The 12900-nt window shown below is 36.9% G+C and overlaps 1 protein-coding gene across 5 annotated transcripts in view; it reads right to left on the bottom strand.

Moving 5' to 3' along the window:
• Positions 1–12900, bottom strand: part of RPTOR (regulatory associated protein of MTOR complex 1) — a 508936-nt gene that overhangs the window by 405615 nt on the left and 90421 nt on the right. For all 5 annotated transcript variants that reach the window (XM_078155853.1, XM_078155851.1, XM_078155852.1 and 2 more), the window contains exon 3: positions 2266–2348. In XM_078155853.1, coding sequence (XP_078011979.1) covers positions 2266–2348 — 83 coding nt within the window. The remainder of the gene's footprint in view (positions 1–2265; positions 2349–12900) is intronic.

Genomic DNA, 12900 nt, shown 5'->3' with positions numbered 1-12900 from the left:
ATGGAAGAAAACATTCAGAGAAAGGGTTTGTGCAAGGAATTGTTTAGAGAGCTACACTGACTATGCACCAACATAAACACACTGACTTACTTATCTGATTAAATTAATATTAAATCTATGGCACTACATCAACTTTTAGTACCCCATGAACAAAGATCCTAAAGAACAAAAGAAAGAATTTTGGAATGTTAAACAAACATACACCAACTGATTGTATTTTCTTATAAAAATAGTAATTAAAAAATCAGTTAGCAAAACTGTTGAGAATCATATTTTCTTCCAAAAACAGTAATTAAAAAGTCAGTTAGCAAAAAATATTGAGAATCATTCTCTAGAGGACATGATCAGGAGATCTAAATTCATGATTTCAAGATTTTTTAAAGCTTTCTTCCAGGTTAAAAACTGCAGTATAGAGGCATATTATAATTACAAAATCAGATGCAAGAGAAGAATAAAAAGTGTCTCTTAAGGTACTCCTTTAAGTGTAACTGTAAATGTTAAAATACACTAAAACCTCAATAATTTGAAGGCTTTATTATTATTATTTAATCTGTATGTAGACAAGACCACTAGTGCTTTTAAACTTAAAATGTTTAAAGCCCCACTTGTGCTTATATGACTCATTAGCCTCAGTTGAAATTTCATTGTACCTTAAAAGTTCTCAAAGAAATCTCTTACCATAATAGGTTTTCCTACTATTCCTAGAGAAATAATTCATTAAAATACTTCTATTCACTTCACTCTATACACCCCCACATTGTTCACATCAACTGTTAAAGAATACCATAGTCTAGACGAGTACATTATACATGATCCTGGGTTTCTATACAAGGCTATATTTCATACAAAAAAAATTTAGCACTAAAAAAGGGCATGCAAACTGCTTTCAGAAAAGCTAAAATCCATTATTATTAACTTAACAAATGACACAAATGCAAAATACAAGAGATATGGGAATACTTACTAATTAGTCCATTATCACTTTTGAGCAACAGCAGAAAAGATTTAAGTGGAACGTGAGGAGGAAAAAAAGGCCAAATTTATCTCTGACATCACTTTCCTTAGCAGTAAATAAAATACAAATGGGATTTCCTAAAATCTAGGACACACTCATAAACTAATCAAAATATGAAGCAGGCAGATTTGTAAACTGTTTTGTAAAATGTTTCCCTATAGACTCAAAGGACAAGAAAATGCAGAGAATCTTTATCAGTGACACGTAAAAAGCAGCAAATGTCACAAAAGGCATACACTTAATGGTTGCTTAAATTGCTCACTTCATAAACTCTCATTGGAAAGAGTTACAACACAATGTGTAGTGGGAAAACAAACCACTGAAATTGGGCTCAGGAAAACAGGCTTCTGGTTAAAGTTGCTCTTGACTAGTTTTGTGAACTGATGTGAATCACTTCATATCTCCAAACCTCAACTTCTTCACTTCAAAATGAGAACTGCTAAGGTTCCTTCTAAAGAGCTAAGATGCTCTTGATGACAAGTATGAGAAGGTACTGCTAAATATAATAATACATCCATAAAACCTAAAGCTTTGAAATCTTCCATCAAATCTTTAAACCAGTTAATGAGAAAGGTTAGATAAGGGGGAAAGGCTTCTAGATTCTTGAAAAGAATTTAAGATCTTAAAGATAACATGACAGAAGTATCATATTTCATAACACTGATCTAAAAGAACACAAACACTATAAACCATAGAAAACATAGTAATTGGTAAATGAACCTCTCAAAAAACTTTCCCTTTGAACCAAACAGAAAGCATCTAAGATGTGTCAACTATACAATGTGAGGCATTTCTTCACCTCCCCCCATAAAATTCTTTGAAAAAAAAATACGGCAAATGGTAATCAGGAGTAATCTAACAGGCTTAGACTACAAAAAAAAATATCAAAAGTACATTCCCTATGGAAAAATGCAACAATGATTTAGGGGAAACACACAGAACACTACAGCAAAGTTTCTTTATGGAAAATTTAAAAAACTTAAGAGGACAATGCACCAGTGCAAGAAACAACATATCCTGGGTCAAAAGCAAGTTAAACCACTGGTATGGTTTATGATTATCAAGACAGACAAGATACAAGACCCAGTAAAAATATAGTTGTCCCATGAATAGTTAGACAAGCAAAAAGTGATCACATTTTGCAACAGGTAAATGAGGTCTATAATATTCTCATTTAGATTAATTATTAGTTAAGATACTAAAATCCACATTATGGAAAAATGAAAGAACAAAAAAAAATCAAAGCTTACCCTTGGCTGCCAATTTTCATATTGTTTCTGTAAATTTGCACCAATAGTTTCCAAAGCTTTTTGAGGACCCATTGACAAAGGATCTAAGAAAAAAATGGGAAAAAAGAAGTCATTACATGAATTGTATTCCTCAAGGGCATTTTTATAATTACATAATTCATTTCTACGCTACTTTTGTCTACTTTTGCACTAACACAGCCTAAGTTTTCATTATAGCTGGCCAGATTTTTTGAGTTGCTTACCTAGTCCAAACTAGGCTCAAATATCCAAAAATTAGTCTCCTCCCTAAAATGTACTCTGCAATAGTTTTATTTTGAAGAAATCATGTTATCAGGGCAGCTAGGCGGTGAAGTGGATAGAGCATAGGCTCTGGAGTCAGGAGAACCTGAGTTCAAATCAAGCCTCAGACACACAACACTCACTAGTTGTGTGACTCTGAGCAAGTCACTTAACCCAACTGTCTCACAAGAAAAAAAATCACATTAACTTGGTAATAGAAAAATCTACACACAAAAATGGGCTTTGCCAAGACCTGTGTATCGAGCCCTAGTCCCTCAAACTCACATCATAAAATGACATTTCAAACTGGATGTTCTGGAGACATCTCAAACCCAACACGTCCAAAACTGAAATCATTGTATCTCTCCTTTCTCCCAACTCACAACTCTTCCAAACTTCCCTGTTACTGGTGAAGGTAAAAATATTCTTCCAAGCTCCTTGGTTAACTCCTCACTCTCCCTCTTACCCAGATAGGCAATCAGTTGCTAAATCTTGCTACATCTACCTCCACAATCTGAATCTCTCTCTATTCACAGAGCTGCCAATTTATTTCAATTTTATCTCTTACTTAGTTATTGCAACTGCTTAAAGGAAGGTCTGACCATGACACTCCCCTACTCAATAAATTCTACTGACTCTCTTGTCTCTAGGACCAAATATAAACTTCTATTTAGTTTTAAAAGCCCTCAAAGCCCTTCACAAACTAGCCCCAACCTACTCCCCCTCCCACACTGCAATCTAGGCTAAACTTGCATTCTCTCTGTTTCTCATACACAAGACTCCATTTTCCCTCTCTATACATTCATACTGGTCATCCTCCATGCCTGCAAAGCACTCCCTCCTCACTTTCAAGCAAAGAATACCTCTCTTCCTTTCAAGACACAGTTTACTCATCCTTGCAATTGCTAGTGTCCTCCCTCCTAAAGGATCTTGTCATTAAATACTTCATATTTATTTGTATTTATTCTCTTTATAGTTATTTGCATGTATTTATATTTCTACTTGTCTCACCTGTTAAGATGTGAGCTCCTTGAGAGCAGAATATTTCATTCATTGTATTTTTATCCCCAGCACCTCAAACAGTGTCTGCACATAGTAGTTACTATTCTTGTTGATGCTGATTGATTGACAGATAAAACAAGGACTGTGGCCCTAACACATGCATATGATGACGCATAACAGAATAAATGGCACTTTTTCAAAGAAACATACCAGAACATGTACATCCAGGTGACTATTTTTCTTTAAAAATCCTCGCATTGGGAGGATCAGTGATACTGCTATTGTTAAAAAACAATTACTGAACACTTTTGGCAGTTTCACAGCCAATTTATTTGTGAGATAATAGTACTACAAGCATTCTTATTCTCATTCTACAGATGAGGAAACTGAGGCTTGAAAAGAGTTTAAAATATTACCCCATAGTCATACAAGTAACAAGTGTCAAAGGCAATATTCCAATCTAGGTTATTTAGCAATCATTTCCTTTTTTGTTTGTTTATTTGTCTGTTTAGGATAGGCAATGGGGTTAAGTGACTTGCCCAGGGTCACACAGCTAGTGTGTTATATGTCTGAGGCTGGATTTGAACTCAGGTCCTCCTGAATCCAGGGCCGGTGCTCTATCCACTGCGCCACCTAGCTGCCCCAAATCATTTCCTTTAGGCCTTCTCTTCTCTAGGTTCTATACCCCCAGTTCCTTAAACTAGTCCTTATATGGAAAGGTCTGCGGATACTTAAATGCCTAGGTAAAGGCATTTTCCCCATTTTCCACAAGCTATACTGTTTTTAGACTTCTTTGGCCCTCTCCAGAATGTCAGTCTTCCCCAGGAAACCCATCATTGAGGAATCTCATTATGCTGCAAGACTGAATCTGCCTGGTACTTACATCTCCTCAGCACCCTCTGGTCATAGGCTCCAGAATCTCTGTTTAAGGAGGGGGCTCAGCACTGTTTTCTCTCCTTTTCCCACCAGCTTAACTGCTGTCAGGCACTCTTCCACTACTTTCCCTCCCCTTTCCAGCTTCCTCTGTGTGTTGTTTTCCACCATTAGACTGTAAGCTCTTTGACTGTCTTGGTTTTTATTTGTGTCCCCAGAATTTAGCACAGCACCTGGCACATACTAGTCACTTCATAAATGTTTGTGCTGACTGACTGACTAAAGAGATTATATTTTTTCCCAAAGAGCTTTCTCTGAACATTAAATTTCCTGAGTAGGGGAAGAACATGAGTTGCTGCATGAAGAATTAAAATGGAGAGAAAAAGAAAAGTCAGTAAGAAAGAGTTTACAACAGCTCAGGTCAGAAATGAGGATCTGAACTGAGGTGGTGATAGTGAAGAAGTGGACGGTTCAGAGAACCTGTATGGAGGTGGAACCAATAGGACTGGTAACTGACTGTATGGGGGCTGGAAGGGAATGAAAGATGGGGAGTGAAGAGAGCAAGAAAATAGTCCAAAAGGACTGAAATTTCAAGCCTAGGTGACTGGAAGAATAATGGTAGTACCAACAAGAAAGAGATTAGAAAAGGGAGATAGTCCAGGGGACCAGATAATGAATTTAGTTTAGACAAGTGTAATGTGAGATGCTCAAGGTTTTAAATAGAGATTCAAGACTGGGGTTCAAAGCAGAGATTAAAGTTACGAAGATCTTTAAGAAACCAGAGAGTATTCACAAGATGGTGAAAGGTCTCAACTTAATGCTTTATGGATCCTACCAAAGTTGGGGATGTGGAAAGAAGATTGGGACAGTGAGAAAACAGAGGGACACTATTTGCATCCAGGAATAAGCCCTACTGTGTTCTGCCTTGGTCGGACTATATCTAACACACTGCAGTCAGTTCTGAGAACTAAAGTTTGGAAGAATGTTTATAAGCTGATGAACATCCAGAGGAGGTTAATAAGAACAGTGAAGAGGCTAAAAGATGGCCATGCCATGATGACCAGCTGGAAAAACTGTAAACATTTAGCCTGGAGAAGACTCGGAGGGAAGATAACAACTTTTTCCAATTACTAGAAAAGCTCTCATGTAGGAGAATTATTCTGATTGACTTAGATGGTAGAACTAGGAGTAATTGGTAGAAGTAGCAAAACAGTAAATTTAAGCTAGATATAAAAAAATATATATTTGGAGTATCCAAAAGTGGAACGGTTCAACTCAGGAGGACGTAGGCTCCCTCTAACTCTGAGGATCTTTAAGCAAAGGATAGATAAGCATGTCTCCTGTATGTCGTAGAGGAGATTGTTCTTCAGATATTGTCAGTCAATAAGCAATTTTTAAGTACCTACTGTATGCCAGGCACTGTGCTAAGTACTAGGGATATAAAGAAAGGATGGACTACTACTGACATCCCTTACAACTCTAATATCTTGTGATTCTGTGAGCTGCTCATCATCCTGATCAGCTTCCTCTAGTTATACAACAGTTTGTCAAAGTCATTTCTAAAATGTGATATCCAGAACTAAACACAACATTTCAAATATGATCTGACCAGGGAAGGATAGTGAGACCCTCAATACTTCCATTACGGTTACTTTGCTTCTCAACATAGGCTAAGACCATACAGTGTATTTTTCTGTTATCACTCTGTTAGCTTGTATTGAGTTTATCATCCACTGTGGGCCCTAGATATCTTCTTTGAGGCCAGTCATTCAGCAACATAACAGTGCTATCATTTTGCCAACATCATTCCATCTGATCCACAAGGATAATAGAAGGGCCACTTTTAAATGCTTTCCTAACAATTAGCTATACTAGATTCATAGCATTCCTACAACCTACCAGACAAGTAACCTCATAATAAAGAAATGGAAGTCTAGGGGAACATAGTCCCCCCACAAAGGTATTAGAGGAAATGTTTGTACTTCATTATCTTCAAAGTAAATATGCCTCTGCTTAATGATAATAAATAGTATTGACTATGGTGGTAGTGATGACAACTATGATGGCAGCAATGAGGAAGACGACAACATGAACTTAATTTGGATGATGCATTCTGGAGAGAGCCAGAACAGGGCTCTTAAAAGGCTAAAAGAGATAGTCACAAACTATCTCTGACATTAGGCTCTAGTTTTGCCCACAAGAAGAAAGTACTAAATGGCAAAATTCAGACAATCACCCAGGACTGACATTAAACCTAGTACTCTTTTTACTACACAAAGCTTCTAATGAGCCCAACATCTTGTGGAGGGAAAGAGCAAGGGGAGAGCTGGAAAAATTAGATTTTCCCAATTCTAGGGTAATCAAATGTATTAAAATCTAAAAGTCGAGAAATTCAAAAGCATTCTTTTTTCTTCAACAAAAAAAATGTACTGGTAAGACTGGTATTCCTTAGACAAATTGTTAGCTTCAAAAAAATCTTGTCAAAGCCTCAAAAAACTTTTAATGACTAAAATGAAGTTTTCTGTTATATGATGAACCAATTGAGCCCATTAAGACTCAAAAAGATATGAGAAGGGACTGAATTTGGAAAGATAAGAATAAAGGTCCATTAAAGTACATTAATATTAAGTGAGTAATCCAATTTTTAAAACATGAATCAATCAATGAATTTGCCATCTTTCCAAAATGAAGTTGATGCTATCCATAAATAACATAATAGCTGACAATTATAAAGCACTATGGGTTTGCAAAATGTTTTTATATTTCATTCGATCTTTTCAATAACCCAAGGTAAGCATTACATATATTATTATCCCCATTTTATTTATTTAAGGAATATGAGGCTCAGAGGCCAGGTGACTTCCTCAATATTCTACAACTGTCAGAAGCAGTATTTGAAGATAGGTCTCACCTAACTCAAGTACAGATCTCCTCTATACTGGCAACGGGTTTTCATGGCCCCCATATTTATCCAGTCACAGAATTCACACTTAATTGCTGAAAGAGACTTCTTGGCCAACTAGAATCACTTCTATAATATACCCAACAAGAGTGTGGTTGAAGACTTCTGTTAAGAAGTAATGCAATACCTTCCAAAGCAACCTACTCCTCTTTTGATAACTCTAATTATTGGTAAGCTTTTGCTCACCAAAAAGAGAAGGAACCTAATTGTGCCAAATAGCTCACAATCAACTAAGGCACAAAAGGAAAACTAAGAACCATGTGGTAAAATCTTTGAGGGGAAAGAAAGAATATCTATCCAATAAGGTCGATGGTGTCAAATGGTTCAGATAGGTCAAGAAAGATGAAGCCAGAAAAAGGGTCCTCAGATTTAGCAATTAAGAGATCAGTTTTAGTTGAGTTGAGGGCAGAGGTAAGATTGCAGAAGGTTTAGAACAGCAGTGGGGAACCTGCAGCCTCAAGGCCACTGTGGCCCCTAGGTCCTCAAGTGCAGCCCTTTGAATCCAAACTTCACAGAACAAACCCCTGGTTTAGAAGAATTAGAGGAGGTGGAGTGGAGGCAAGTGAGTGTAGACTGCTTTTTTATAGGTACTGAATAAATGTTGGTTTTGTCATTCACACTGTGTTGTAAACTTTATGACTAAGAAACAAAATGCATTCATCGGGGGAATGTAAATAAACGTAAGATTTTTCAATTTTGGCCACATTGTATTAGTACAAAGGACAAGAAGGAGCTCAAAAAGACTTTTTAAAAGAAGGTGTTTTTGTTTGTGAATACTAATTAAACTTTTATACTCTCCTCATCTCCAATTAATTCAATATCTTTGTTACAAAGAATCGCTCAGGAATTATATTTTTTTAAATTTTAAAGCACTCCAGGGGGAAGAGAAAAGAGAACAAGATTTTATTAAGTACTACGTTCTAGGCACTATACTATGCATATTACACATATGACTTCATTTGATCCTCATAATAGCCTTGAAAGATAGGTGCTATTATCTGCATTTTCCAGTGGAGGAAACTGAGGCAGACAGCAATTAAGTTACTTGCCCAGGGTCATACAGCTAGTAAGTGCTAAGGCCAATTTTGAACTCAGGTCTTCCTGATTCTAGACCAAGTGCTCTATCCACTGAGCAACTCAGCTACCTCTATACTATTATATACTCTATAATCTTCCCCCAACTTTTCCCCCCACAAGTTTTGAGGTAAAGGAGGAAAACAAAAATTAGTTTAGCCTCAGTAGCGCCCAACTGGCTACGTACCCGCTCACATCAGAATTACTGCAGCAATCTCCTACTTGTCCTCTCTGATGTTCCCTTCAAGATATTTCCTCCTTCAATCAACCCTGCATCTTAATACTAGATTTCTATTTCTAAAACCATGCTTTCATGGTTACACGACTGCTCCAAAACTTAAAATTAGCAGGTACTCTGCCTTATAGCTCTCTCTATTCCCATTGAACTTGAATTGACACACTATCACATCCACGGTGCCTAATTTCTTCAACAATTGACTGCCTGTTCTATTGCCTGCTTTTCAAGAGCTACTTTGCTAAACAATAATGTGACCTTGAATAAGGAATTTAACCTCTCTAGGCCTCAGTTTCCAAGTGACATTCCCACAATCAAAGGATTTAACTTTAAAATGATCTCCAAGAGGTACCTTCTAATTCTGTGAATACATTATAGATATCTTCAACAATCTAGATCTATCCTATTTAAACTTATTTCATATAATTCAAGCTCTGCCTCCTTGCTGTCCTAATCAAATGTCATCAAATGCTGCAGAAAACAAGAAAAGGCCAGTACCATTTATGACGAATTACAAATCACTCACACCTTGAAAGAAATCAAATTCAGTAGAGAAACTGGGGCAAGAACCAGACTACAAGAGCTTTGAAAAATGAGTATGTGGCAAGAAAGAGCAAACTACAAAAAACTTTTTCAGGAGTTGTGATAACAGATAATAGAATAGAAGATAACAGAAGAAGAAATGGGATGGTAGCTAGACAGAACAGCCTGTGTGTCTGCACACACACATTGCTCATGTTGACACTTAGAGAGAAAATGGCTAATAGATATAAAAAGGCTAAAGGTATGGGAAAGAGAAAAGAAGTGTAGAAGCTTATGTTAAAAGCTTCTCAAAAGTAGGTACGATAAGTTACATTTATATTTCCCACTGTACTTGACAAATAAGTAGACTCTCAATAAAAGTCATTTGTCTATTATCTCATAAGTACACCCTTAACGAACCTTAAGAGAAGAAAGAAGAGAGAATCTACAAAGATTAGTCATTATGAAGAAGGCAACAAAAAACAACACACCAATGAAACATTACTTTGGGATAAAAGAACTTCCAGAGGTCCTGACCAACTTTCAGCACTCTCACTTTTAAGATATACAGTATCCATTAAGTGGTTCACAAAAGAAATTTCAGCAAACTTACATTCCCTATGCTTAGCATTCAGCTCATTTATACCAGTTTAAAATCCAGATAATTCTCAAGCAAGTCATGGGACATACATTTTTCCAATGGAATTTTTCAATATTATTGCTGCATCATTTAATATCTAGCCATAAAACAAAAACAATCATTCCACATCCTCCTGCAAAAATAGACAAGTGTCAACAGAGATAGAGAGAGGAGGGCAGGGAGGAAAAGGGAGAGGGTAAGGGCGAGAGAAAACAGAAAATGCCTTATTACCTAGGTTGAAGATAGAGGGGTAATAATAGTTCCTGACCTACATTTTTAGTTGCCACTTTTACTGACATTTCAAATTCAACATGCAGAAAACTTAACTCATTGAACCATTTTTCACGGTTCTGGAAAATAAAAAAGAGAAAAAAGCATCACTGTTCAATCTAGACGACTTTCATGAGCTCTATAAGCCAACTGCTCACTTTGCTATAATACCTATCTATATATCTGTTCCAATCCCAATTTTACAATGCTGTGAATGAATGAAAGATAGAAGTAACTGCATGTAAGTAAAACCACAAATATAATATTTCTATTATTGATTAAGCTGCTACCAAAGTACAGGTCAAAATAAGAAAAGCCTGAAGTGTTATTTTCATAACCTGACTTACACAGATACTCAAGGCTGTGCTTCTCAAAGCAGTAGTCTCCAACTGTTTTTAGGAATATCGCTTGCCCTTATTTGGCATCATTGTAGAAAATACATATCTGTTCACCTTAGCAAAACTACACCAAAACTGAACTCATTATCTTTTACCCTAAACCCTCCCCACATCCTAATTTCTGTACCATTGTCAAAGGAACCACCATCTTCCCAGTCCCTCAGGCTCAAAACCTAGAACCCTTGGTTCCTCATTATCTCTCACTGCCCAAATCCAATCTATTTCCAAAGCCTGAAGATTTCACCTTTGCAAAATCTTTCAAATATACACCCTTTTCTCCTCTGACACTGCCATCACTCCAGTGGAAGCCATCATGGCTTCACTCCTGGATTAGTGTAATAGCCCGCTGGTAGGTCTGCCTGCCTCAAGTCTCACTCTAATATATCCTCCCATTCAACTATCAAAGCGATTTTCCTAGGGCTGCCCAAGTCACCACTCCCCTCACCAAATTCCAGGGGCTTCTAATCACCTCCAGAATAAAACAGAAAATGTTCTTTTTGGCATTCCAAGCATTTCATAAAATAGCCACCTCCAACTTTTCCAGTCTTCTTACTCCCTGCAAACTACTCTTCAGTTCAATGACACTGGCCTCTTTGCTGTTATTCAGTCATTAAATTGTGTTCAACTCTTCATTATCCTATGGATCATACCATACCAGGCCCTTCTATCCCCCACCATCTTGAAATTTGTCCAAGTTCATGTTTCCATGACACCATCTATAGATCTAATCTTCTGCCATCCCCTTTTCTTTTTTGCCTTCAGTCCTCTCCAATAACAGGATCTTTTCCAATGAGTCCTATCTTCTCATGATGTGGTTAAAGAACTTAAACTTCAGCTTCAGTATTTGAGCTTCCAGTGAATAGCTTGAATTGAATTCTTTAAGTATTAACTGATTTCATCTCCTTACTGTCCAAGGGACTTTCAAAAGTCTCCAGCACCATAATTCAAAACTGTCAATTCTGTGGTGTTTATCTTTTCTTGTAGTCCAATTCTCACAACCACACATTGCTACTGGAAAAACCACAGCTTTGACTGTATGGACCTTTGTTGGCAAGTGACGCTTGCTTTTCAGTATGCTGTCCAGATTTGCCATAGCCTTCCTTCCAAGGAGTAAGCATCTTTTAATTTCCTGGATGCAGTCACCATCTGCAGTGATCTTTGAGCCCAAGAATATAAAATCTGACACTGCTTCCATTTCTTCTCCTGCTAGTTGCCAAGAAATGATGGGACCAGTTCCCAAGATATTTGTTGGGTTTGTTTTTTTTTTAATGTTAAGCTTCAAGCCAACTTTTACATTCTTATCTTTCACCTTCATCAAGAGGCTTCTTAATACTCTTCAATTTCTACAATCAGAGTAGAATATCTGAGATTATTGATATTTCTCTTGGCAACCTTAATTCTGGCTTTTGATTCATCCAGCCTGGCATTTCACATGATATACTTTGCATGTAAGTTAAATAAATAAGGTGACAATATATAGCTTTGTTGTACTCCTTTTCCAATCTTAAACCAATCAGTGGCTCCATGTTCAGTTATAACTGTTGCTTCTTGGCCCACAAACAACTTCCTCAGGAGACAAGATGAACTGGTACTCCCATCTCTTTGGGGACTTAACACATTTTGTTGTGATCCACACAATCAAAGGCTTTAGTGTAGTCAATGAAGCAGAAGTAGATGTTTTTCTGGAACTCCTTGGCTTTTTCTATGATCCAGCAAATGTCACCAATTTGGTCTCTAGTTCTTCTGCCTCTTTGAAAACCAGCCTGCTCTTCTTGTAATTCTCAGTTCACATATTGCTAAAACCTAGCCTGCAGAATTTTACATATCACCTTGCTGGCATGTGAAATGAGTGCAATCATCTGGTAATTTGAACATTCCTTGGCATTGCCCTTCATTAGGATTAGTACATAAACTGATTTTTTCCAATCTAATGTCCACTATTGAGCTTTTCAAATTTGCTGGCATATTGAGTGCAATACTTTAACAACATCATCTTTTAGGGTTTCAAATAGCTCAGCTGGAATTATATCACCTCCACTAATCTTACTTTAGCAATGTTTCCTAAGGCCCACTAGACTTCATTCTCCAGGATGACTGGCTCTAGATCAGTAACCACTGTGGTTATTTGTGATTTAAAGATCTGTCTTGTATAGCTGCTTTGTGTATTCTTGCTATCTCTTCTTGATCTCTTCCACTTCTGTTAAGCCCCTACAAATTTTGTCTTTTATCATGCCCATCTTTGCATGAAACATTCCTTTTATATCTCCAATTTTTTTGAAGAAATATTTTGTCTTTCCCATCCCTCTGTCTTCTTCTATTTTTTTGCACTGTTCATTTTGGAAAATCTTGTCTCTCCTTGCTATTCCCTGGAAGTCTGCAT

This window comes from Phascolarctos cinereus, unplaced genomic scaffold, assembly GCF_003287225.1.
Source record: "Phascolarctos cinereus isolate Bilbo 61053 unplaced genomic scaffold, phaCin_HiC Scaffold_5;HRSCAF=322, whole genome shotgun sequence".
In the NCBI taxonomy this organism is placed as follows: Eukaryota; Metazoa; Chordata; class Mammalia; order Diprotodontia; family Phascolarctidae; genus Phascolarctos; species Phascolarctos cinereus.
This window is presented reverse-complemented; position numbering and strand designations above follow the sequence as displayed.